Source organism: Quercus lobata, chromosome 11 (assembly GCF_001633185.2).
Source record: "Quercus lobata isolate SW786 chromosome 11, ValleyOak3.0 Primary Assembly, whole genome shotgun sequence".
NCBI classification, from domain to species: Eukaryota; Viridiplantae; Streptophyta; class Magnoliopsida; order Fagales; family Fagaceae; genus Quercus; species Quercus lobata.
Genome location: NC_044914.1, coordinates 51,064,218 through 51,091,236, shown reverse-complemented (window position 1 = coordinate 51,091,236; position 27,019 = coordinate 51,064,218). Strand labels below are relative to the sequence as shown.

General features: G+C 32.8%; 4 protein-coding genes across 7 annotated transcripts; all 4 read left to right on the top strand.

Moving 5' to 3' along the window:
* LOC115968074 (monooxygenase 2-like) lies at positions 1-5,274 on the top strand. 2 transcript variants are annotated; one of them, XM_031087273.1, is made up of 6 exons: positions 1-148; positions 377-523; positions 927-995; positions 2,206-2,371; positions 3,543-3,762; positions 4,577-5,274. In XM_031087273.1, the coding sequence occupies exons 1-6, from the start codon at positions 75-77 to the stop codon at positions 5,137-5,139; spliced, it is 1,239 nt and encodes a 412-aa protein (XP_030943133.1). In that variant the 5' UTR covers positions 1-74; the 3' UTR covers positions 5,140-5,274. The 2 variants fall into 2 exon arrangements, with proteins under 2 accessions (XP_030943133.1, XP_030943134.1); XM_031087274.1 differs by lacking the exons at positions 1-148; positions 377-523 and adding an exon at positions 1,093-2,017.
* Positions 5,275-10,371: 5,097 nt separating this feature from the next.
* On the top strand, positions 10,372-15,359 carry LOC115968073 (monooxygenase 2-like). The gene is made up of 6 exons (XM_031087271.1): positions 10,372-10,859; positions 10,968-11,114; positions 12,848-12,919; positions 13,249-13,414; positions 14,144-14,372; positions 14,684-15,359. Exons 1-6 carry the CDS (start codon positions 10,783-10,785, stop codon positions 15,226-15,228), a joined length of 1,236 nt encoding a protein of 411 aa, XP_030943131.1. The 5' UTR covers positions 10,372-10,782; the 3' UTR covers positions 15,229-15,359.
* Positions 15,360-17,571: 2,212 nt separating this feature from the next.
* LOC115968478 (monooxygenase 2-like) lies at positions 17,572-21,243 on the top strand. 3 transcript variants are annotated; one of them, XM_031087886.1, is made up of 7 exons: positions 17,572-17,709; positions 17,948-18,094; positions 18,955-19,014; positions 19,180-19,345; positions 19,632-19,860; positions 20,469-21,042; positions 21,154-21,243. In XM_031087886.1, the coding sequence occupies exons 1-6, from the start codon at positions 17,636-17,638 to the stop codon at positions 21,017-21,019; spliced, it is 1,227 nt and encodes a 408-aa protein (XP_030943746.1). In that variant the 5' UTR covers positions 17,572-17,635; the 3' UTR covers positions 21,020-21,042; positions 21,154-21,243. The 3 variants fall into 3 exon arrangements, with proteins under 3 accessions (XP_030943746.1, XP_030943745.1, XP_030943747.1); XM_031087885.1 differs by lacking the exon at positions 21,154-21,243 and having other exon boundaries at positions 20,469-21,134; XM_031087887.1 differs by lacking the exons at positions 19,632-19,860; positions 21,154-21,243 and having other exon boundaries at positions 17,574-17,709; positions 20,465-21,134.
* Positions 21,126-21,786, top strand: LOC115968480 (monooxygenase 3-like; the record flags this gene model as incomplete). The annotated part of the gene is made up of 1 exon (XM_031087888.1): positions 21,126-21,786. A coding segment is annotated over one exon (573 nt), but the record flags the coding sequence as incomplete, so codon positions are not given.
* Between the last annotated feature and the right edge of the window lie 5,233 nt (positions 21,787-27,019).

Below are 27,019 nucleotides of genomic sequence, written 5' to 3'. Positions count from 1 at the left end.
GAAAAAAAAAAAAAAAAAAAAATCTAAGTACCAATTCTCATTCTCCTTCTCCTAAGAAAAATAGGCAAAATATCATGGAAGAAGTGCAAGACATTGTGATTGTGGGAGCTGGAATTGCTGGCCTTACAACATCTTTAGGACTTCATAGGTACCCTTCCTCTCTCTATTTTTACATCCATGTCCATGTTTGTACATTTGGTTAATTGGTTTAGTCTTTTTTTTTTTTTTAATATATAGTTTATGTATTAACTTATTTATTTATAGTTTCATACCCAGTTTGTTAAAATTCTCACTTTCTCAAAATGGAGAGATCCTAATGCTTTAAGTAAATAAGCAAATCCAAGCCAACACAATAACAACGCAAATATTTGTGTAGGTTGGGTATTCAAAGCTTAGTATTGGAATCCTCAGATAGTTTGAGGGTCACAGGATTTGCCTTTACAACATGGACAAATGCTTGGAAGGCCTTAGATGCTATTGGCATTGGTGACTCCCTCCGACAACAACATAAACAGTTTTATGCGTAAGTACTAATTAAGTAGACTTCTCTCTTAATTAGTGTCACTTTTTTTGGTAACTTGTTTTGTGCATTCCAATTTTGTTAGAGCTTCAGTGAGTTAGCTTAATGTCCAGTATCAGAGGTTTAAAAAAAAAAAAATCGTTTGAAGGCAAAACCTTTTGCGAAGACTACATAACTTAGAACAAATTAATTATGATTTACTTCCCATGGTAATTGAAAAACTTGGAATATATATAAACTTCTACATGTATTTGGTTAATTTTTACTATTGATTCATTGATATATCAAAAATATATAGTCGCTCTGTTTCTCTTTTTCTTTTTTAATGTTAATAATGAAACTAGCTCCCATCACAAATACAAGAACATGCACACCATGTATTCTGACCAGCAGATAATTTATGCAGGAATTTCACTACCTCTACAATTTCAGGAGTTCAAACAGCAGCGATGTCATTTGAAGCCAAAGGAAAACAGTAAGTTAAAGCACTTGCAGTTGTAGATAGCAATGATTAAAGTGCCCCTATATCATACAAGTTATAATCCTCTCTCTCTCTCTCTCTCTCATATCAGGGCACATTGACAGGAGAAAATATCTTGTACATGATCTTTATGCATCCTCATTCTCGCTCTAATAATATGTGGATCCCATAGGACCCACACAGTGAGAAATATGATGTATATATGTGTAATGTATGACAGTATGAGATTGAGATAATTATTGCATTGACAAAGATAACTAAATTTTCTATCCCAACCAATCCCATCCTGTCCTACAATGTTTTTACTGCCATAACAGGGGAAGGAGTTTGTTTTTTCACACTGTGTGTTGATTTTATAACTGAAATCGTGGGTTTAACTGACGTTTTCAATCTATAATAACACACTGTGAGCACTATATGGAAGAGTATTTTTCCAAAAGGGAATGGGGGTGGGGTTAGATTTACTTGTCTTATCCTGAAAATCTCTCTCTCTCTCTCCATATATATAAAAATATTTTTTATGCTTTTTACTCGCATCTTATTACTAACCTCCAAAACATTCTCTTTTAATACTCTTTATGCCATCATTCTTGTCTCTCATCAATGAAGAGTTCTTCATTAGGTATAACAAAACAAAATGCTTTCATCCTGTCTCACCTAAACTTGCCCCACTTTCGTCTAAAAAAAGAGACAAGTGGGAATGGGCCATCCATGACCTGAGACGTACCTGCCCCGTTTGCCATCCCTATTAACTATCAAGTAATGTAATGGACACATAAAAATGTATAATTTTATGTCACAACTTGACATGTAATGAGTTGTGATTGGTGGATGTGTGATGATGGACCATGTAGAGATACATTTTCACCACTCACAAGTCGCCACGTGGTGAGTTACATATGACACAAAATTATGTATTTTTATGTATCCCTAGCATTTCTCTTAACTATCTGTGCAATAGTAAAAGTTTTTGGGCTGTCAAGTGCAATCCCTCCCAAAACCTCACTTATTCTTAGGTGGGATTAACATTGGATAATGGCCCTCACTATCCCTTTTTAGACTCCTGGTTGTATTGATACAACTTACTAAACTTAGTTGACCAAAATTTATATATACACTTGTAACAATTTTAATAATTTTATGTTAATTTTATAATTCATAATTGAGATGCTTTAAGCAAGCCTGGTAATTGCTGTTTGTGCAGTGGAGACCACGAAGTTCGTTGTGTGAATAGGAAGCTGTTGTTGGAAGCCCTTACAAAGGAGCTCCCAAGTGGCACCATTAGGTTCTCTTCCAAGGTGGTTTCTATAGAGATATCAGGCTTCTATAAGCTTGTGCATCTTGCTGATGGAACCATTCTCAAGACTAAGGTAAATTCACCCAAGTGTTAGTATCACTATCACCTATTTTTCTTTTTCTTTTTTCTTTCTTTTGGGTCATTGTCTGGGTAATGTTCAAGCTTCTTGCTGCCAGCACAAGAGTGAGTGTTGAAAGCATTTACTTGATGTATAAAATAAAAGACCTATTAAATACTATAATTATCTCATACATTGAATATATGTATCTTCACTCATAATATAAGAGTCTCATAAGTGTGTGGGTGGATATATGCATCTTCACTCATAATATAAGAATCTCATAGATGTTTTTCTCCAAAAAAAAAAAAAAAATCTCATAGATGTGGGTAACCCACTCGTTGCAAAAAGGGGGAATACATGTATATTCCTGTATCTTCTATATGATTCAGCAAAAAAAAAAAGTATCTTTCTTATGAGATATTTTTGGTTAGTGACATGTATATTATTTTTGTTATAAAAGTCTTAGCCGAAAGGTGGTTTTCTGTGTTCATACTTTGCACCTAATCTGCCTGGTTGGATGTATAAGCAGCCAACAAGGTAGGCCCAGAAAAGATAAATGATTATGAAAGATTTTATAGATGAGTGGATCGTTTATCTTCTGGGACCACATATGCTCAATTCATATTTATCACAAATTAGCAAGTTAAAGAGGATGGTGATTTCTTTATGAATTAGGTAAAGGAGTAGATGAAATATTTTAGAATAAGGTCTCCGATGTATGGGGAATGATAAAATTATTCATGCCTATTTTAGTCACATGATCTATTTAATAAGTGGTGCGAATTATTTAAGTAATACACTTGAGTGTGGTTTTATGGATCTCCACATAATAAATGAGAGAAAATTCTTCAAAAATGATTTGGAGAAAAATTGTGTCCAAAATTTTTATAGATGTGAATCATAAATCAAACTCAAAATGAATACTTGGGCACTTAGGTCACACATATTCTCACTCTTTAGTAATTAGTGATGTGGGAATCCTAAGCCAATCTCAAAAATGGTATTCTAGCTTATAAAAATAATATCAAGAGGCTTGTGAATAAGTAGCATTGTTAATCTTCACCATAGGAGAATTTAGATTCAAATCCACAATAAAATTAAATAATGTAGTACTTAAACTATCTATGTGTTTTATTGTATAATTACTTGGGCCTTATTGGAATATCAACTTTGTAAATGGAAGGTGTTGATTGGGTGTGATGGAGTGAACTCAGTGGTGGCAAAGTGGCTGGGCTTCAAGGCACCAACTTTTACAGGAAGAGCTGCTATTAGAGGTTGTGTAAATTTCAAGTCCAATCATGGGATTGAGCCTAAGTTCTTTCAATTCTTTGGGAAAGCATTCCGATCTGGTTTTCTTCCGTATGATGACAATGGCGTCTATTGGTTTTTGACATCCAATGAAGGTGAGCCTAAAGAACCAATTCAATACTTGCCTGATTCTTTGCTTTTTGGAGCATGTTAATTGGAACATTAAATCTAAGATACAAAATTTTTTAACAACTAATTTCATTTCATCTCAATTTAAATTGATTAATTTTATGATTCAAAATAAATAGTGTCATGTCATTTAAATTATTAAATGGCTTATAGCCATCTATACATAGTTAGATCCAAAACTGAAATATTAAACATGATATGAAATTTCTCCATTTTAAGTAAAATGTGGAGAAAATTCTATTCCTTTCATAACTGTAATGTGAATTGAAATGGTTTATGCATAATACAAGTAGTTTAAGTGGTGAATCAATGTATAAAAATGATGTTTTTGAATCACAACTTCTCATGTAAGCAAATTATGAAAATAGTTTTGTTTAGATTTTGTCTACCTTTTTCTTTTTTTTGTGCATGGATGTATGGTGTAAGACCCAATTCAAGATGATTGGTTACTTGAATCCAATTTCCATATTAATAGTTTCTAAATATAATCATAGTTTACATTTTTTATTTAATAAAGTCTAGGAACACAATTATCAACAAAAATAAATAAATAAATAAATCTAGCAACACAATTTTGTTCCTAACTTTTTTAAGAAATGTTGATATAATATGTTGTAATTGGTACATAATTAAAGTGTTGTCAATGATGGATCCAAGTAAAAATGATATTGCTTCAATCATAAAATATTTTTTAAGCAATCGTAAAAAATGTCAAATTCCTAACATTTCCTTGTATACTTCTTGGCATTATCACAATTTGTTCTTATTCATATCTTGCAGATAAAGAGAGAGAAGATGACCCAATTATAATGAAGCAATTCGTCTTAAGCAAGTTAGGAAATGAATATGTACCTGATGAGATAAAGGCCATTGTTGAAAATACTGAACTGGATTCTATTATATCATCTCCATTAAGGTACAGACATCCCTGGGAGCTTCTTTGGGGAAACATAAGCAAAGAGAATGTATGTGTAGCTGGTGATGCACTCCACCCCATGACCCCAGACATTGGCCAAGGTGGTTGTGCTGCCTTAGAAGATGGTGTTGTTTTGGCCAGGTGTCTTGCTGGGGCTTTACTAAAAGAACAAAGTGAGGAAACAAAAGGGAAAGGTGATAGAGAAAGAGAGGAATATAAGAGGATTGAGATGGGGTTGAAGAAGTATGCCAAAGAGAGGAGATGGAGAAGCATTGAGCTCATAAGTACAGCTTATATTGTTGGTTTTGTACAGCAGGGTAATGGAAAAGTGACAACCTTCTTTAGAGACAATATATTGGCTGCATTTCTAGCTGGGTTACTGTTGAAGAGAGCCGATTTTGATTGTGGGAAGTTAAGCTTTTCTTGAATGCAATCATGTACATTTGCTTTGCATTATTTTTGCTATTTTTTTTCATTTTATCAAGTGACATGAGCATAAAGTGAGAGGAGGTGCTAATTGAGATATATGTCATTGTTATTCAAAACAACTCTGGTTGTTTTTCTTGTCGAGTGTGGCATCATCTACCATGAAATAAAACATGAATTCAAATCCCCTCTCCTCCACTTGTTGTAGGGGAAAAAAAAAAAAAAAAAAAACGAAGCAATCATACAAATTGAAAAGATAAAAAGTGGACTAATTAATTTATACTCAATTTAATTCAATTTTCAAGGAAATTGACTAATTAGTATCCACTTAACTAAGCTTATTTGATTGATATACAACTTTTTAAAGGACGTGAGAAAGGGAAGAGAAAAAGAGAGTCAGGAAGGTTAATCTATGGTGCAAGTGTGGCTGTCATGCGAGATGGATGAGGGATTGAAAATCATTGCTAAAGATAAGTTGTGAGGAGTTTTCAAGATTCACTTCATTTGCTTTGAAATGAGGATTATCTATTTCAAGGTTTAAATTTAATTTAAATGGATTTAAAGACGAACAAGTTTTCATGTCATATTTAAACTCTATTCCACCAAATAAAAAAGTTAACTATTTTTTTAGACAAGAAACAGTAACTACTTTAAATGACACGACATTATATTCAAGTTTAGATTTGTTAATTACCATATCCTTAATATGAAATGCACTCTCTTCATATCAAAGGACATGGAGAGATTTTTTTTTTTTTTTTTTTTTTTCACAACTTTGGCATATAAAAGAAAAGAAAAGATAAGATAAGAATATGGATATTAGTAAGAAAACATAAATGTGTGACCTAAACAGATATGTTAGACACTGGTTGTTTTTCTTGTCGAGTGTGGCATCATCTACCATGAAATAAAACATGAATTCAAATCCCCTCTCCTCCACTTGTTGTAGGAAAAAAAAAAAAAAAAAGAAAAGAAAAGAAGCAATCATACAAATTGAAAAGATAAAAAGTGGACTAATTAATTTATACTCAATTTAATTCAATTTTCAAGGAAATTGACTAATTAGTATCTACTTAACTAAGCTTATTTGATTGATATACAACTTTTTAAAGGACGTGAGAAAGGGAAGAGAAAAAGAGAGTCAGGAAGGTTAATCTATGGTGCAAGTGTGGCTGTCATGCGAGATGGATGAGGGATTGAAAATCATTGCTAAAGATAAGTTGTGAGGAGTTTTCAAGATTCACTTCATTTGCTTTGAAATGAGGATTATCTATTTCAAGGTTTAAATTTAATTTAAATGGATTTAAAGACGAACAAGTTTTCATGTCATATTTAAACTCTATTCCACCAAATAAAAAAGTTAACTATTTTTTTAGACAAGAAACGGTAACTACTTTAAATGACACGACATTATATTCAAGTTTAGATTTGTTAATTACCATATCCTTAATATGAAATGCACTCTCTTCATTTTTGGAGAGATTTTTTTTTTTTTCACAACTTTGGCATATAAAAGAAAAGAAAAGATAAGAATATGGATATTAATAAGAAAACATAAATGTGTGACCTAAACAGATATGTTAGACATGTAGATATTAATGACAATAGCACAAGAGCGTTTGCTTTTAGCTAATTCGATGATCATCTATCTATCTATCTAGATATAAATAAATAAATAAATATATATATATATATATAATATTATATCTAAAAGCTGAAACGTAATATTTATTGTTGCTATATTCATATTACGACACCTCATACACCATGTCATTAAATACATAATCATTCTTTTTCTTATTTAATTTTTGTTCCTAAATTTTGTTGACAATATATATATAGATTGACTTTACACATTCATCTTGAGTTGTTTTAACTTTATATTTAACTTTGCTTATGCACATTCACCTACTTTAATTTAGACGCTATAACTAAGCAATAAAATCAATGAAGAATCTAAAACCAAAAAAAATGTATATACATATCTATCTATACTATTATATAATAATGGAAATTTTAAAATAAATTTTACAAAAACTCTTTTTATGTCATGTTATTAGCAGCCTTTTTTATTTTTTATTTTAATTTTTACCTTGTTTAACCTTTCATCTTTTTCAACCATTGTCTTCTTAATTAGTTCAGTTTTTCATCTTCTCCACTCATTGGCTTCTTAAAATTTTCATTTGATTTCCTTTATAAATGTTTAAATTTTCTCCTTTATATCTTCATAAATTCTATGATTTCACTTTTTTGAACCTTTCATCTACTTCCACTCTTCCAAGTCCAACCTTTCATCTTCACAAATTCTACGGTTTCATTTTTTTGAACCTTTCATCTGCTTTCACTCTTCCTCTTCCAACTTGATTTTCTTATAAATTTCTTTTACTTCATTTCCACCTCTCTCCCCTATTCTTTCGAAGTTGTTTACTACAAAAAAGGTCAATTCTCTCTCTCTCTCTCCAATTTTGTCTCTTTTAATTTTTTTTTTTTTTTTGTTATTATTGTTTCAACCACCTTTTCCCCCCTAATGGTTCTTTTTGTTATTGTTGATTTAACTATCACTTCACATTTGTTTCTCTTTTTGACAAATTTGTTTCGGCTTTTATGCATATTTAGGTATTTTGGTATTCCAATTCCCAATGAAAAAAGAAAAAATTCCTTTTTTTTAGTGATTCAATCAGATGTTAAACTATGAGACTTTACTAAATTTTGTTTATTTTCAAATCATTTTGGGTAAACAAAATTTAGTTTTTGAAGAGAAAGTAATCTTAATAATTGTATTAGAAATTCCTTATAGTGCCACTTATTTGGATAAAAGCAAAGGTTAATCAAGTGGAAATAATTGAATGAGTGACATATTTTAGCTTTTGTAATTGTATTTTCATTATTATTTTTGTTGTTGTTGTTATTATTATTAATTATTATAATGATGCACATAGAAACTTAATTATGAGATTTTGCTAATAATTGTTTATTCTATAATCTTTTTAAGAGGACAAATTTGTAGTTTCTGCATAGAAAATAATCTTAATAGATTATAAATAAAAAATTATTTTCCTAATCAATCAAATTAATCATTGTTAAGCGATGATTGATATGACATTTCACAAAATGATGATTGATGAGACATTTTTTTTTTTTTTGCAAAGCATCTTCATATAGGTATGTTTTGATTTGATGTATTAAAATAAGTAATGTATTCAAGAAGAGAAATCATGACTATACTTTGTAAAATAGATGAAGATAATCTTAATATAAAATATAATATAACATAATATATAAATTTTTATTTATAGGGAACACAAAATTCATTAATTAAAAAAAAAAAAGGACCCTTGCCTTTTGTTGGTTTTGTAAATAGTTATATAGAAAAAAAAAATTCTTAATTAATAGTTTAATACATTTAAAATGAAATTCTCTTATGAGAAAACATTATGTTAGTCCTAAAATATAATTTTATGAATATTTTAAAAAATAAATTATATATTTTATTTTATTTTAAAATAACTAGATGCGCGGGATTGCGACTAGTTTCGTTAATTGGGTATACCAATGCATAGCAACAGTATAATACACACTGTTGCTAAATGAAGGCAGGTTTCAGGTTTGGCTGTTTCAACCTTTTCAAAGGGCTACGATAAGGAGATCATTTGACATATATCTCCATCATGTGCAGAGAAATTTTCTCTTGTCTCTAATAAAAGACAAAGAAATAGCTATGGGGCCAATCAAAGGAGTGAAAGTGGCTGGAAGTCAAGAAAGGATGCCCCATGTATCTCATTTGATGTATGTTGATAATGTCCTACTTTTCTGTATGGCAAAAATGATAGAGTCAATGAAGCTAATGTCTTGTGTAAATTACTACTATAGCCGGTTTGGCCAAGTAAATATAGAAGAGTTAGGGTGCGTCTAGAGAGTCCATCAGCAATTTATGCCCCTCTTGAGGAGGTAAATCTTGCATAAGATGTATGAGTTCTCCCTCTCACACGAGGGTAGACCCCACATGTGAGAGGAATGACTCATATATTTTTCCCTCACTAATCAAATCTATAACCTCAATCTATATTAAACCTTAATTTGAAACCTCAGTGTTTAATTAATTCTTTTAAAACTCCACAGTTTAATTTGTTACACACTCAAATTAAATGGATTGAATAATGTAATTATTCCTATTTTCTTTTTCAAAATCTTCCCTATTCTTTATAAAATTATATTCAACATTCTGGTCAAATTACTGATACATTGAGTTCCAATTGTATTGTACCTCTAATCTTCAATGAGTGGCGAGAATCTTTTAAGTCTTAACACATACGTGACTAGTAATAAAAATTCATTTTTGCTTAAAATTGCCTGCTAATCTTATGTATGAGGTTCAAATCAAAGTTTGAATAATTTTTCCTATTTACTTTTTCAAAATCTTCCATATTCTTTATAAAATTATATTTAATATTCCAATCAGTACGAACTTTTATATAAGTGAAAATTACTGATACATAGTGTTCAAATTGTATTTTATCTCTAATCTTCAATGAGCGGAGAGAATCGTTTGTCTTAACACATACGTATGGTATAGTTCTCAGAACCGGACCGGACCGGGAGGTCGGACTGTGAAAACTGGGAACTGGGATGAAAACCGATTTTTTAAGCATAAAGAACAGGGCATATGTGGCAATTCCCTGAACCCCTAAAACCGGGGTTGGACCACTCGAACCAATGGCAAGAACCGTGCGGTCAAACCCCTTAGCAATTTTTTTTTAAAAATTTTTTATTTTTTATAAAAACAACTTAACACAATTTTATTCTACTTAATTAAATTATCCATCTCTTACAAGGAATAAAAAAAATTATAATTAAAATCCTTCAAAAATATTCAACTTTACTTCAAAAATTAATCATAAATTTTAATGTTTTTATAGTTATTATTTAATTTTATTAACTTTCTTATTTAATTATTAAATATATGCTTGAAAATCATTAAATTTTCCTCACATATATAGATATATTAGTCAATTTTACTAGTTTTATAAATTTAATATTTATATTTAGGCTTTACTTAATTATTAAATTAATTATGACGTTATCACGGTTCGACCTCGGTTCGACCTCAAAAACCTTGAACCTCTCCCTTTTACGATTCAATGAATGGTCCGAGTCTGAAAACCTTGGGGTACGGATGCAATTCAAATCAAACTTTGAATAAGTTCTAAACATACCCTAGAGCCCAAACATGCAAGGAAAATATACTTTTAGAACTATGTAATAATGCAACACATATCTCTCATGCATACGCATTGCCTGACATCAACTACTCCTCACTTTGTGCCCACCCATTGTTACCTTCAATCTTTTAAATTTCAATGCTTACGTATTTGTATTGATATCTACTTTTCTTGTACACACACCCTATTACGGAGATTTACACACACTTAAAATACCCTGAAATTGTAATTTGAAGTCATGATTTTTAACTTGAAAATCACAACTTCAAGTTACGATTTCAATATATTTCAATTATGTGTGTAATAAACACTACCTTTCTTCTAAATTCATTTTCAAGTCAAAATTGTTCAACTGCTTTAGTATATAAGAAACCGAAACCAAAGTAAACCATAGTGATTGAAGCAGTACTTGAAGCAAAGCTATCATGGAAGCAGTACCTGAAGACATAGTGATTGTGGGGGCTGGAGTAGCTGGCCTAGCAACATCATTGGGACTTCACAGGTACCTTCTTACTCTCTTTGTATATGTAGGTGCTAGGCTGATAGCTAAGATATGCGAACGAGTGTACTATTTGTGTTTGTGATTCTTAATCTTATGAATATTTTGTAGGTTGAGTATTCGAAGCTTAGTACTAGAATCATCGGAAAATTTGAGAAGTGCAGGATATTGTTTGACAACATTTACCAATGCTTGGAAGGCGTTAGATGCCTTAGGCGTTGGTGACTCTATCCGGCAACAACATGAAAGACTTCGCAGGTAATTATGACTCATTACTCATCCCCTTTAATTTTATCATAGCCGCCTTGTCTTACAGATAGATCCTTTTGTGGATGATGATAAAGCTAGTAGCCTCTATTATTAGGATTCTCGTGACTTGTGACTGTGAGTAACTAAAAACAAGGAGTCATTTTAGAGGGACCTACTTATTTTGGTGTTTGGAGACCTTTAGCCGAAATCACTTTCTGGTTTTATTACCGGTTCTTCTATGGGTACAAGTTGGAGTGGTTGATGTGAGATGTGGACTACCAATTTCTGATGAATCTGTTACTTTTTTTTCATCATTTATATTTGGCCACTTTGATAAGTTGTGTAAAAAACAGTTGTCTCAAAACTTCCTACTTTAATGTGCGATTGGGTTAAAATTAAAAATTAAAATTATTTTACTATTCAGCTTATTTTTGTTATTATTTATGGATCCTACTGTATTTTTTGACTCTATTTATGAGTCTCACTACACTATTTTAACTAACTTTCACCTTTATCTACAGTACTTTCAGTAATAATTTTTCAATTTCAGCAAAATAAGTGGTATCCAAACATACCCTTAGTGTAAAATACAGTTAACACCCCTTGAGGTTTGAGTTAATGTCAGCTAGATCTAAGACTTTTCAAAACTGATCAACTTGCTCGCTAAGCTGTTACTCATTTTCTTCTCTTTCTTACAATAATTAGGGATTAAGTTGGTCAATTTTGAAAAGTTTTGGATAATTGGACTTAGCTGATAATAGCCCAAACATGTGTTCACTGTATTTTATCTTTTTATTTTATTATTGAATTCAAAAAAGTTAGGAAAAATTCACATTCCTAAAGGTTTTACTTGTTATTTGCAACTTTGCCACCTCTCATTTGATTATTCTTTCCCTATTCTTTTAATGAGTTTCTTTTATATTTTTCTTGGATGTCTTTTATATCCTAATTATAATCAACACATGATTATTTCTTATATGTCAAAATTAATTCAAAAAAATAGAAAGAAAATCTTTTGTATTTACACTTTCTTTTAAAATTCAAATAAATAAATAAAAATAAAAAAAATAAATAAAAAGAAGAAGAAGAAGAAGAAGAAGAAGAAGAAGAGAGAGAGAATAAGAGAGAAATTACAGAAGCTAAGGAAAAAGGGGAAAAAAAGCATACTGGTTTTACATTTTAAAAGTGATATAAAAAAATTAATAGGACGATCTTAAACTCTTTATGTATTAATTTGTTCTCCTTCATAAAAAATTGTGTACAAGCAATAAAGTTTGGGGTTAATTAAATAATAGTATAAATTTACCTAGGTCGTACTTAGTGTCTATCTTAGTATATTAAAAATCCTTTCATTTCTAGGTGGAATTTTGACTTCAAAATAAACACCCTGTAACAACTTATTCATGCAAAAAGAAACTCATAACATATAAACATAATATAATAAATATTCTATATTTTTGTGAATTTTATTATAGTAATATATCACTAAGTATACGCACTACAAAACACGCGGGTGATAATTTCACTCCTTTATCAAGTCCCATCGACCTCCCATTAGGTTATGGGCTTTGGATACATGCTTGTAAAGCCTTTGATTCTTTTCTTTCTTTCTTTTATTTTATATCAATTACCTAGAAAAAGAAAATTTTGTGGACTTTTGACTCCCTCAAAAAAAAAAAATTCGATGAGGCTTCTAGTTATATGTCTGAATGTAACTAATCTATAGAGATTTTTGAGTGCAGGCAGGTGACTAACTCAGCAATTTCAGGACTTCAAACTTCGGAGTTGCCATTTGAGAAGGCCAAAGCAAAACAGTAAGCAAAACCGGTGTCAATAATCACACAGCCTTTATAGCCAATAATATTGAGAAGGCCCAATATCTTCTTTAATTGGTAGAAAATTATAACACTTTCACTGTGGAAGCAATGCTCCCTCATCTCACATGAATAATATGACTCACCAAATTTAGTATTCATGCAAGAGGTGAAAACATTGCTCTTGCAGTGGAGTATTGAATAAAAATCCGCTGTTCCACTTTTTGTATTCCACACTTCATATAACGGTATTGTACTCAAAATTACTCTTTAAGTGTAACTAAATGCTAACACCCATTGCTTGGTGGTGTGAACTATGATGTGCACAGTGGTGAGCATGAAGTTCGCTGTGTGAAAAGGAAGTTTCTATTGGAAGCCCTTGCAAAGGAACTCCCAACTGGCACCATTAGGTTCTCCTCCAAAGTGGTCTGTATTGAAGAATCAGGCTTCTTCAAGCTGGTGCATCTTGCTGATGGAACAATCCTTAAAACTAAGGTAAGTTTTTAGTTCTTACATTTAATCTTTTATTTTGTTGAGTCAAAGCCTAAAGAATAGTTCACTTGTTGCTCAGTGGATTTACAACCAGCCCTATTACATGGACCCTTATAATTTAAAGAACCAAATAATTAGTGATTAGGATAATTCCAGTGTGAGATGGATGGATTAGGATGCTCACTAGACATAACTTGATCATAGAGTTCATAAAATCCTTCGCTTTCAAAATGAGTGATTTAGATTTTGTCACCTCATTAATATTTTAAAATTTTGGTATTATAAATGGTGATCATAATAATGGTGAATCCTTTTACACTAGATTTCCTACTTTGTCTAGCAGAGAAGTGGTAAATTCTTTGGTATCAACATAAACAAACATTTATCAGCACCATTTCAATATTTTTTTAAGTTATTGATGATGTGGCAAAATCTAACATACTCATTTATTGAAGAATGATCAAAATTTTAAGAAATTTACTGATTGATTAATGGATGGTTAGTGTTTTTTAAGAAATTCTACTATAGAATTACCTAAGAACTCTAATGAATCTGAATCCATGATGATTATACAGTAGGAAAAACATCATTTTTATCTTGTGGAGCAGCAAATTTATATGTTTTGAATTCACTTAGTAAGAATGTGACTCCTGCTATCTATGTGACTGTGTTTATTATTAGTCTAACCACCTAGGCCTTATCATGGTATTGATGTAACGTTGTGAATGAAAGGTGTTGATTGGGTGTGATGGAGTGAACTCAGCGGTGGCAAACTGGCTGGGATTCAAGAAAGCAGCTTTTGCAGGGAGATTGGCCATCAGGGGCTGTGCAGAATTCGAGGGTGGTTATGGGTTTGAGCCCAACTTCATGCAGTTCTTTGGAAAAGGTGTTCGATCTGGTGCCATCCCTGTTAATGATAATTCTGTTTATTGGTATGTCACTTGGACTCCCTCGAGCAAAGGTGAAAACTTTACCCCAACTGAAAGGCTTGTTTATTCTTGGTATATATTCTGAAAGGAAAATATAAAACTGTTATTCATTTTACTACAAAAGACTTGTAAATTCTCACCAATATAATGTTTATAGACAAAAGTACTAATGATGTTATTTCTTTATAAAAAGCTTACAAATTGACGTCATAATCAATGTGATTGATTATTGAATTACTTTTTTATGATTGATGATACATCAATTTCTAAGACTTATTTTGTGAAATTTGTACTATTTAATGTCACTCATTTTGAAAATGCCTTCTTGATTTTGATCTTGTAGAGGAAGAGCTAGAACAGGACAGGGCTAAAGTAAAGCAAATTGTGCTGAGTAAGCTAGGAAAAGTAACAGAGCAAGCAAGGGCTCTAATAGAAAACTATGAACTTGATGGTTTCATACCATTGCCACTGAGATTTAGACATCCTTGGGAGCTACTATGGGGAAATATCAGCAAAGGCAATGTTTGTATTGCTGGAGATGCACTCCATCCTGTGACCCCAGACATTGGCCAAGGAGGGTGTTGTGCCTTGGAAGATGCTGTTGTGTTAGCCAGGTGTCTTGGTGAGGTTTTATTGAGAAAACCAAAAGAGAAAGGTGGAGAAGAAAAAGATGAATATAAGAGGATTGAGATGGGGTTGAAGAAGTATGCAAAAGAGAGACAATGGAGAAGTATGAAGCTCATCAGTGTGTCTTATCTGGTTGGTTTTATACAGGAGAGTCATAGGAATATGATGACCTTCTTGAGAGATAATGCATTGGCTGGATTCTTATCAGGTTTCGGGTTGAAAATGGCTGATTTTGATTGTGGGAAGCTTACCATTTCTTAAATGCAATCTTATAGAATATGGATATTGCTATATATGCATGAGCATGATGCTGTTGTAAAATATCAAGTTTTTCTTTTCTGAATCCTGAAAAAAATAAATAAATAAATAAGAAAATGCAATAGTTGCAATAATTTATTTCCTCTTTTAATTTTAATATATTGATTTTCATTTTTTTGTTTTGATATTTTATATTATATTGACAACTCAACATTGAAAAAATATATATAGTTTCTAATTCTTTTGTGGACAATTTTTTATTTGAATACTTATATCCCTGTAATCATAAATTTAATTTTGAGGGAGTTTGGATTCGAATTATAAGTGGCTGCGTTTGCGTTTTCTAATCCTTTTTTTATGGGCCCACAAATTCCACTTTTCAGTCACTTTTTCATTAAAAATGGGTCCTACAACATTATTTACACATTTAAAAATTATTTTGCTACAGTGTTTTGAGTTTTCAACTTCAGCGAAATAAGTTCTATCCAAACAGACCCATATTTATTGCATTTTTCAATTAAAATAAAAGGTACTAATTAATTATTTTAAATCCCCTAAACCTTAAGAAAATTAAATCAAATTCCTCATTCTGATAACCAAAGACCTATGTTATGATAACTAGGTTGTGTCATAAAATTTTTCGAGCATAATTTAGTTTTGGCAAAAACACCGTTATATGGTCTTTACATTTTGCTAACAGTTAATTTAGTCCCCGTTATTTTCAACTTAGAGTCAATTTGATTCTTACCGTTAACTCACTAACGGAAAATACTTATGTGGCACACATTATATACAACCGGCACATTTCACACCTACACGACAAATAAAACAATATTAAAAAAATAAAAAATCAATTAACAGTTAAGAAATGCCTACACCGCACACCCTCGGTGGTGGTCACTTCACAAATATAAATGCTTATAAGGTGTGGGAGACAAAGGTCAGGGTTCAAGTTTTCGAGAGAGCTTCACACAAAAAATGATTCAAATCCAGTCGGATTTTCTTAGCTTCTAAACAAAGTTCACCAAACTCAGATCCCAAACTCAAAAATGCCAGAGACTTAAATCGGTTCCCCCTTTTATAACAAATTACTCCACAATAGCATAGGATTAACAATTAAAAAATTCGAAGAGACACGCAAAGGTCAAAAACAAATTTAAAAAATTCACCTAGCAAAAAAAAAAAATTTGAAAAAAAAAAAATCAATATTCAAAAAGAGGATTGGTAAAAAATCCAATCATTTTTTCAATCTCTGAATCCCTCTTTCCGTCTCATTCTCTCATATTTTTCGTTTCTCAGATTCAAAACCATTGTCACATAGCTTTGAGTGAAAATGATAACAATTCTGTATTTGACCAAGTTGACGACCTATTTCAGCTACGGCTTGCCCTTCTCTTTCAGCCAGCTCCATGACTTCTTCAGCAAAATATTCGATTGGTACTGCACTAGCAATCTTCAGGTTCTTCTATTTGCTTGCTTTTTGAATCGAATTGTGTACGGTTTCGATTTGTTTCGCGCAAGAAAAACTTGGTGTTTTTTTCAAAGCAAAGAACAAAAGCGAGAAGCCTTTAAATTGCCTAATGCCCACTCTCTGTTCGATGGAAATCCTATAAAATCCACAGGGATTTGAATAATTTTTTTTTTTTTTAATTTAGATACTGAATTGGCATTTTTTTTATATACAAGTTAGAAATTCTACTATAACCTAATCTAAGTATATATGTGTGTGAAATTCTCTCCTGAACACTTGAACCTTAGCCCTTGCCCCTTACACCTCACACTCCACACCCCACAAACACTTATACTTGTGGAGTGACTATGACACTAAAGGTGTGAGGTGATGACTTGGTATTTTTTAAATGGTTAAATAATAATTTTTTTATATTATTTTAGAGGCCACGTAGATTTGAAGTATGCCAATTGTGTATGTCATGGGCTATGTAAACATTTTTCGTTAATAAGTTAACGGTAAAGACCAAATTGACTCTAAGTTAAAAATAACATGGATTAAATTGACTGTTACGAAAATGTAGGGACCAAATTGACTAAGATCCCAAAATATGAGGAGCAAAATAATATTTTAGCTTTTATTTTTTAAGCAAAATAACTTGATAAAAACAAACTCAATCAAATACCGTGCGTAAATTAAAGTGCTAAAGAGACAAGGGCTTTGACTCATCACACCCATCACAATTGTGAGAGTGACATAAACCATTCAAGCCTAACATTTGCATTCAATTATTCAAGCCTATACGTAACAAAAACCAGTACTGTTTAGGCAATCAACGCACGACTTGTTATTGTCATCAATGGGACTGTCCGAGTTTTATATCCCATCTCAATTCTCTTACATTATTTATACTAAACTTTCTTCAACCCTTTTCTTTAAGAAACAGAGAATAAAAGCATCATGGAAATAGCTGTAGATGTAGTGATTGTGGGAGCAGGAATAGCAGGCCTCACAACATCCTTGGGACTTTACAGGTACCCTCAAACAATCAGAACTCTCCCATGTATAGTTTTTGTGGCAAGTTAAAACATGATGTATCACTAACCATGATGTTTCAACAATACTTTTATATTGTTGAAATGAGTCAGTGATACTTATTATATTTATTATTATATCAGTTTGTAAGCTGTTTATGGTTATATATTAGTAGGAGATTTAGTATTTTCTTTTTTACGATTATAAATTGAAGCTTTAGTTAACATATATATGCAGGTTGGGAGTTGAGAGCATAGTCTTGGAAGCTTGGGATAGTTTGAGAAATACAGGATTTGCCTTGACACTTTGGACCAATGCTTGGAAGGCTTTGGATGCTGTTGGCGTTGGTGACTCCCTCCGCCAACAACATTTCCAGATTCAAGGGTAACTGCCTAATCTTGGCCCACAATGTTAGATTGAAGGTCTAAGGCACAAGTCTCTATTTGTGTACCTAAGATTAGGGAATGTATGAAGTTCTAAGACAAAGTCTCTATTTTGATTAAAGCAGTGTCACTTTCATAGGATTCATTATTCATTATTGACACAACTTTTATAACATACTAAGTTTTATTAATATTTTTTTGTATAATTTTTTAGTTACAATGGAGGAGAGGGGATTTGAACCATGAATATCTTTGTTAAAAATGTGTCAGCCAATTAAATTACAAGACTCTTGACTTTTTGTGTTCTAAGTTACAAAAATAATTATGAAAAAAAATGTGTTATTTGAATTATTGTATACATAAATGTAGTTGCAAAATAAATTTTTTTTTTTTTTTTTTTTTTTATACATGATAGAAATTCTACTCTAGCTTAATCTAAGCGTATATTTGTATGTAACTCCCTCCTAGAAACTTAAACCCCGACCTTTACCCCTCATACCCTACAAGCACTTATACTTGTGGAGTAAGTATCACGTCAAGGTTGCAAAATACTAATTATTTTGTGTCACTAGATTTATTAGGTATATAAATGTAATTGCAATATAATGCTTAGTATTTTGAGTCACTAGATTTATTGTATACAAAAATGCAATTGCAAAATAATGATATTAATCAATTTAATTAAAGTTATAGATACACCACTTAACTAAAAATGTTAAGTTCATGAGTTTGGGTCCAACTATATTATATTAATCACTCTCTTTTTATCATTATTCAATGTACAACTTTACTCACACTTACATATCTGACATTAATATTCCATATCTTATAATATGCATTTTAATAGATCTGAATGTGCAGGGCAATAGTTGTATCCTCGATTTCAGGGCTTGCTACTTCAGAGACATCATTTCACGCAAAGTAAGTCATTACTCATTAACACTTAACAGAGTCAGCCTAACTGTTTCTTCTTATGCTAGCTTTGATGATTACATAAATCATTGAATGAGAAAATAGCTCTTTTCATGACTCTCATGTTCATGCTTATGAGAGTATTCTAATGTAACTTTGTGTTGTGATATTAAGAGGAAACCATGAAATTCGTTGTGTAAGAAGGAAGAAGTTGTTGGAAGCCCTTGCAAAAGAACTCCCGAGTGGCACCATTAGGTACTCCTCCAAGGTGGTCTGCATTGAGGAATCAGGCTTCTTTAAGCTGGTGCATCTTTCTGATGGAACCATTCTCAAAACCAAGGTAAAAAATGTACTTCTGATTGTCCCATATACCTAGTAGTAATTCTATAAACTCAATATTTTTCACAAAAGTTGAGTTGACAAGTTATTGTTTATTCTTCTATGAATCCACAAGTGACATCATTTTATTATTTACCAAGGACAACTTGACACTTCAATAATTGTGTAAAATATTATGAAAAAAAAAAAAAAAAAAAATTGTGATTGTAAACCTATTATATACAGTCTTGGACAATTCTTGAGTTTGACATGTGTCAAAGTTCTTTGTTCCAATTTGTGGATGAAAGGTTTTGATTGGTTGTGATGGAGTGAACTCAGTAGTGGCAAGGTGGTTGGGCTTTAAGAAGCCTACTTTTACAGGAAGATCTGCCATTAGGGACTGTACAGAGTCTATAGACAGTCATGGATATGGTCCTAAATCTATGCAATTCTTTGAAAGTGGTGTCAGATTTGGTTGCCGCCCTTGTGATGATAAGACCTTGTTCTGGTACATCACTTGGGTTCCCTCCTCTCAAGGTAAGCAATACATTCCAATTTGGGTTGTTGAGTACCCTTTGATAGTTGGTTCCACTAAATTTCATTATCTTATCAAATAATATTATAATAGAAGAAATTTGGTGTAAGTTTAATTTTGGTATTCCGTTTAAAAATATTTGAATTTGGTTCATGAAATTTCAAAATAGAACAATTTGGTTACTCTTTCTTCTTCCTCTTTATTTGTTTATTTTTTGGGTTTAGGGGACTAATGGAATGTTTAGCCATCCCATTTTTTAGGTAACAAATTGCACCAATGGCATGTGTAAGGGATCAAAATTGAACCAATCCCATATTTAAGGGACCAAAATCAAATCAACCCATATTTAATCAAAATCAAACCAATCCCTAATTAAACTTCCAGGACCAAATCCAAACTTTTTTAAGTTTAAAGTACCAAAATCAAACTTATCCCAAATTTTATGGCTGAACGTATGATTTACCCTAACAAATTCAAGTTCCATTGCATGTACTAGAATTATGTTTTGGCAAGATTAGATTTGGTTGGACAATATAATTGTTACCTATATTATTGACTAGCAAACTTGTGTCCCATTCTAACTTATTATGGTTCATTTTCATGGAGACAGAGTTACAGGGCAATCCAGCTACTATGAAGCAATTCGTGTTCAGCAAACTAGAAAAGCTACCTACCCAATTGAGGGCAGTCATAGAAAGCACCGAACCAGATGGATTTATATCATCTCGGCTAACATATAGACGTCCATGGGAGTTACTATGGGGAAATATAAGCAAAAGCAATGTTTGTGTGGCTGGTGATGCATTCCACCCCATGACACCAGACATTGGCCAAGGTGGGGGTGCAGCTTTAGAAGATGGTGTTGTATTAGCTAGATGTGTGGCTGAAGCCTTATTGAAAGAACCAAGTGAAGAGGCTAAAGAAAAAGGTGAAGAAGACAAGGAGCAACATGAGAGGATTGAAATGGGGTTGAACAAGTATGCCAAAGAGAGAAGGTGGAGAGCATTTGAACTCATCACAACATCTTATTTTGCTGGTTTTGTACAACAAAGTGAAGGGAAGATTATGAGCTTCTTGAGAGAAAAGTTTTTGGCTTCATATCTGCGCGGGTTGCTGTTGAAGAGAGCAGATTTTAATTGTGGGAGGCTCAACTTTTCTTGAGCGCTATAATCAAATTTAGCACAGTATAGTTTTATTTGATTGATGATACATCAATTTCTAAGACTTATTTTGTGAAATTTGTACTATTTAGTGTCACTCATTTTGAAAATGTCTTCTTGATTTTGATCTTGTAGAGGAAGAGCTAGAACAGGACAGGGCTAAAGTAAAGCAAATTGTGCTGAGTAAGCTAGGAAAAGTAACAGAGCAAGCAAGGGCTCTAATAGAAAACTATGAACTTGATGGTTTCATACCATTGCCACTGAGATTTAAACATCCTTGGGAGCTACTATGGGGAAATATCAGCAAAGGCAATGTTTGTATTGCTGGAGATGCACTCCATCCTGTGACCCCAGACATTGGCCAAGGAGGGTGTTGTGCCTTGGAAGATGCTGTTGTGTTAGCCAGGTGTCTTGGTGAGGTTTTATTGAGAAAACCAAAAGAGAAAGGTGGAGAAGAAAAAGATGAATATAAGAGGATTGAGATGGGGTTGAAGAAGTATGCAAAAGAGAGACAATGGAGAAGTATGAAGCTCATCAGTGTGTCTTATCTGGTTGGTTTTATACAGGAGAGTCATAGGAATATGATGACCTTCTTGAGAGATAATGCATTGGCTGGATTCTTACCAGGTGCCGTGTTGAAAATGGCTGATTTTGATTGTGGGAAGCTTACCATTTCTTAAATGCAATCTTATAGAATATAGATATTGCTATATATGTATGAGCTGATGAGCATGATGCTGTTGTAAAATATAAAGTTTTTCTTTTCAATCTGAATCCTGAGAAATATCATAAGAAAATGCAATAGTTGCAATAATTTATTTCCTCTTTTCATTTTAATATACTGATTGTTATTTTTTGTTTTGCTTGATATCTTATATTATATTGACAACACAACATTGAAAAAAAAAAAAAAAAAAAAGTTTCTAATTCTTTTGTGGGCAATTTTTCTATTTGAATTCCTATATCCCTTTAATCACAATTTTTTTTTTTTTTTTCTTTTTTGCTAGATCACAATTTTAATTTTATTGGGGTTTTGAACTAAAATAAAATATTCTGATTATAAAGCCCCCAAACCTAAAGAAACTTAAGTCAAAATATTCCTCGTTCTGATAAAACAAGGTGCTAAAGAGATAAGTCATTCAAAGACGTGCGTAAATTTAGGTGCTAAAGAGACAAGGACTTTAGACTCATCACACCCATCACAATTTTGAGAGTGACATATATCCATTTATAAATGATGGAAATTTAGAGCCCCTTTGGATAGGCTGTTGCGAAAATGCGTCTTCAATAAAATTTGGTACAAAAACGTAAGTTGCATCTTCATGAAAATCAGGTACTTTCTTCGAATTTTACTATAAAAAGCTTGCAAATTACGTGACAATCAAGGCCGGCTCAATAACTTTGGGAGCTTTAGGCGAAAATTTTAAGTGGGGTCTTTTTATATTTAAATATTAATCAAATAATATATATATTGAATTTTTATTTAAAATTTATTTTTCTTACTTTTGGAGATGTAAAATTACTAATTAAGTTTTGTACTTAGGTTCCTCTTATATTTCTTTTTCAATTGATAATATAACTAATCCATTTAATCTTTCTTGTGACATAGTAGAACAATAGAATCTCATTATTGTAATTTTTCTAAAGCCGTAACCACTTTAAAGTCCCTATACAAATAAAATAATAATTTAATACATGATTTAATAAATTAATGTCACTATAATACAAATAAATTGATATAATAGATATCAAATTATTAATTGGTATAATGATTAATAATAACAGATAAAGTGAGAAACCTAGTTCATATTTAAAAAAAAAAAAAAAGTGACCGTGTTAAGTCATAGCTGTGGGCTGCACTACACAGTTGCACACTGTGCAGCCTGTGCAATGCAGATGTGACTCGTGTGAGCAAGCCAGCAGGGCTTGTACTATCGTCCTATGGCTAAGTTTTTTTTTTTTTTTTTGGTAAACTGGATACTTCATTAACTAAGAAACGGCAACAACATCAACAATAGCAGGGCAACGCCTGGTACAAAAGTGGCCATAGAGGTCCGAAAGAAAACAATACAGCAAAGAGGGGGGAGGGGAGTTGTAAAACAAAATATCAGCATCTTGTTGAGTGCCTAATCTAGCTAGACCATCAGCACATTAATTGGCCTCCCGATAGCAGTGAGTCACTTTGGCTTGAGGAAGAAGAGAAATCAGGCACTTGCAATTGTTCACAACAACAGAATTAGCAACATTAGAGTTTGCAAAACAATTCATCAGATCAGCAACTACTCTAGCATCAAGCTCTACTTCTAAAGCATTAATACCCAAGTTTAGACACATAAGTAAGCCATCCCTAAGAGCCCAAATTTCAGCCATAAAGCTAGTTGTTGTTCCTATATTTCTAGAGAAAGCTTGAACCCAATTTCCTAAGGCGTCCCGTAAGATTCCTCCTCCCCCTGCAGCACCTGGATTGCCTAGGGAGGAACCATTAGTGTTAAGTTTGAACCACCCTTGACATGGTCTTTCCCACCGAATCCTTTGCTCAACCTTAACTTTATACCCAGCATAGTTTTGAGCACAAAACACAAACTCTGAGGCTCTTTGGATGACCTCTCTATGTATAGTTTGGCAAAGGGGTTGGTTCTTGAAAAATACTCTGTTTCTGTGCTGCCAAATGGTCCAAATTCCGATTGCAAAGAGTGTACTCCAGGGAAGGGAGTTAGCTTGGTGTCTCCTTTGAGATTTGCAATTATCTTCTAGCCACCTTCAAAGATCCATGGAGAAAAAATCTGAGTTGAGATTCCCATCACTAATGGACTACCAACAATTAGAAGCTAAGTAGCAATCTCTTAACATATGGATGATGGACTCTGGAGCTTGTAAGCATAAAGGGCAGGATGTCTCAATTTGTATCCCTCTAGAAGCAAGGCGCTCTCGAGTTGCTAAACTCTCATGGAAGCACATCCAAATGAAAGATTGGACCCTAGGAAGAGTATTGATTTTCCATATCCATTTTCCATTAAAGGTACTCACATAGTTATCAAGCTGGTCAGCTAGCAGGTAGGCACTATTGAGTATTGAGATTGAAATTTCCATTGGATGAGGCAGCCCAGATAAGGCAGTCCTCCTCGTTAGCAACCCAGGATCTAGGCATCGCTTGGATTCCTTTTGGATGGCAGTGGGAAGAACCATAGAAATTTTTCTCCACTCCCACCCGTTAGCCGAGGCAACGTCTCTAATATTCAGATCATTCTCACCCCTCATTAACGAGCCATTCATAATTCCTCTAAGGGGTCCTTTTGAAGTCCAGGAATCATACCAGAATTTGAGATTACTGTCACGCCCAAGACTCCACCGTGTACCCTTTGTGAAGATGTCCATGCCTGCTTTCATTGCTTTCCAGGTCCTAGAACTAGGAAAAGCATTTACACTTCTAGAATTAATTCTTCTGGGTGACATGTATTTCTTCCTAAGGACTTGAGTCCACAGAACTTCCTTCTCTGCATTGAACCTCCAGTTAAGCTTGGCTAGCTAAGCTAAGTTTTTGCCCTTGGCTGTTTGAATGCCAAGACCACCTTCCTCAACAGGTCGAGTCACTTTCTTCCACCCCACCCAATGAATTTTCCTCTTTGAATCTGAAGATCCCCATAGGAAGTTCCTATTCATTCTATCCAAATTATCCAAGATTCTTGCCGGAAGGAGGTAAGATTGCATAATGTATGACAGAATAGCACTAGTGGCTGCCTGTATAAGAACTTTCCTCCCAGCCAAGGAAAGTAAGCTAGCTTTCCAACTTGCAAGTCTTTGTTTAACCCGATCCAACACAAAATTCAAATCTTGGTTAGACGACCCAGCATGCCTAATAGGAAAGCCCAAATAAGAACCCAGATTAGGGGTAGAATGGAATCCAAGGATATCACATAATTCAGCTCTTCTATCTCTATCAACATTCGGAGAGAAATAAACTTTGGATTTTAGGGGATTGATTTTTTGGCCCGACCTCTTGCAAAATTCCTCAATGACTTCTTTCACACAGCGGCAATTAGAAGGGTTTGCCTTAGCAAATAGCAAGAGATCGTCTGCAAAAAATAAATGGGAGAAGGCAGGCCCACCAACAGAGGCTTTAATCGGTTTCCAGGTGCCCTTAGTGCATTTATCCTCGATGATTCTGCCTAAAACTTCCATGCAAAGGATAAAAAGGTAAAGGGAAAGGGGGTCCCCTTGCCGGATACCTCTTGATGGAAGGAAAGGATCAAGGATGCCTCCATTAAAGAGAATAGATGTAGAAGCTGATGACACACAACTCATGAAGTTGGGAGTCCTATGGCTAAGTTTTAAAGCAAAAAATGTGTCCTAAGTAGAAAAAGGGTCCTGCAAAAAAAGTGTCCCATGATGGGACTCCCATCAACGAAATAAACTAAAAATATATATATAATTGGGACTCCCATCAATGAAATAAACTAAAAATATATATAATTTAAGTTAAATAGATAGAAGACTCTGAGCCTTCATTTTCGGAAAGACAGAGAGGGGAAGAGCTGAAGAAGATTACCTCGGGTAGAAAAAATTCAAGCTAGACTGACTGATTGAGTTTATGGAAAAAGATCAAGAATCGAAGATGAAGAAAAGAATGGTAAAAAAATAGATGGAGAGGCAGAGATATTGAGAGATGAGAGATTTTTCTTTTGTTTTTTAAATTTATAATTCCTATTTTAGTATATTTCAAGGCAATTACGTTGTATTATTAATAAGTATGTTTGGTATTAATTTTTATTTTAGTATATTTCAAGAATGATTTAATAAATTTGTCTCCTAAAATTTAATTTTGTTAGCTAAAGTTTGACTATTTTTGTTTTTTTCCTTTTTAATTTTTTACATTTTAGGATACAATGAGGCTTTTTTAATGCATTTCATTAACCAATAAAAGTGCTTAAATTTTTTAAAATTAAAAAATATAGATAAATATATTATATTTTTTTTTTTTTACAAGTAGGGACCTTCTTTTATTTGGAAGCCTTAGGCGATTGCATCAATTGCATCGCATATTGAGTCAGCCTTAGTGCCCGTTTGGTTCCACATTTTCAGCTCAAAAAGCGCTTTTTGAAAAAAGCCAGTCCTAAATTTGCGTTTGGTTAAGCCCAAAACGCAACTTTTATCAAAAAGTTGCGTTTTGGGCATAGAGCAAAAACGCGGACAAACGCGAAAAATTTTATGGACCTCTGAGGGTCCATAAATGAAAACGCGCAGTGCGCGTTTTGGATGGTTACCGTTGCTACGGTAGAATTACGGAAATACCCATTCAATTAGAACATCAACTCTTTCGGAAACAGTAGATCAAGAACAGAAAAAAAAAATAGAACAGCTCTTTCGGAAGCAGCAGATCAAGAACAGAAAAAAAGAAAAAAAAATTTAGAACAACTCTTTCGGAAACAGCAGATCAAGAACAGAAAAAAAAAAAAAAATTAGAGCAACAACTCTTTCGGATCAACAGCAGATCAACAACAACAACAAGAAAATTAGAACAACAGCAGATCAAGACCCTCTGGCGGATCAAAAAGACTGACGAAAAAAAAAGGGGAGGGAGAGATTTACCGACCATCCAATCTTCCCGATCATCCAATCTTCCCGATGATCCAAGAACAAGAAAAAAAAATAGAAAAAGAAGAAGGAGAGCTGGTTCCTTCATTCGTTTTGAAGTGCTAAGAGAACAAAAAAAAAAAAAAAAAGAAGGAGGAGAGCGACTGTTCTGACCTGAAGTGCTAAGATGAAAAAAAAAAAAAAAAAAAAGAAGAAAGAGAGCGACTGTTCTGGACTGAAGTGCTTAAGAGGAAAAAAAAAGATGAAAGAGCTGTGGAATGAATGTTCTGGATGGTGCTGGTGTGGTAGGAATAAAAGAGGAATGAAGGAAAAAACAAAAGAAGGAAAAAACAAAAGAAAAGAGTGTGGGTACGTGGGTGGAGGAGAAAGAAAGAGGGGAAAAAAAAAAAAAAAAAAAAAAAAAAAAAAA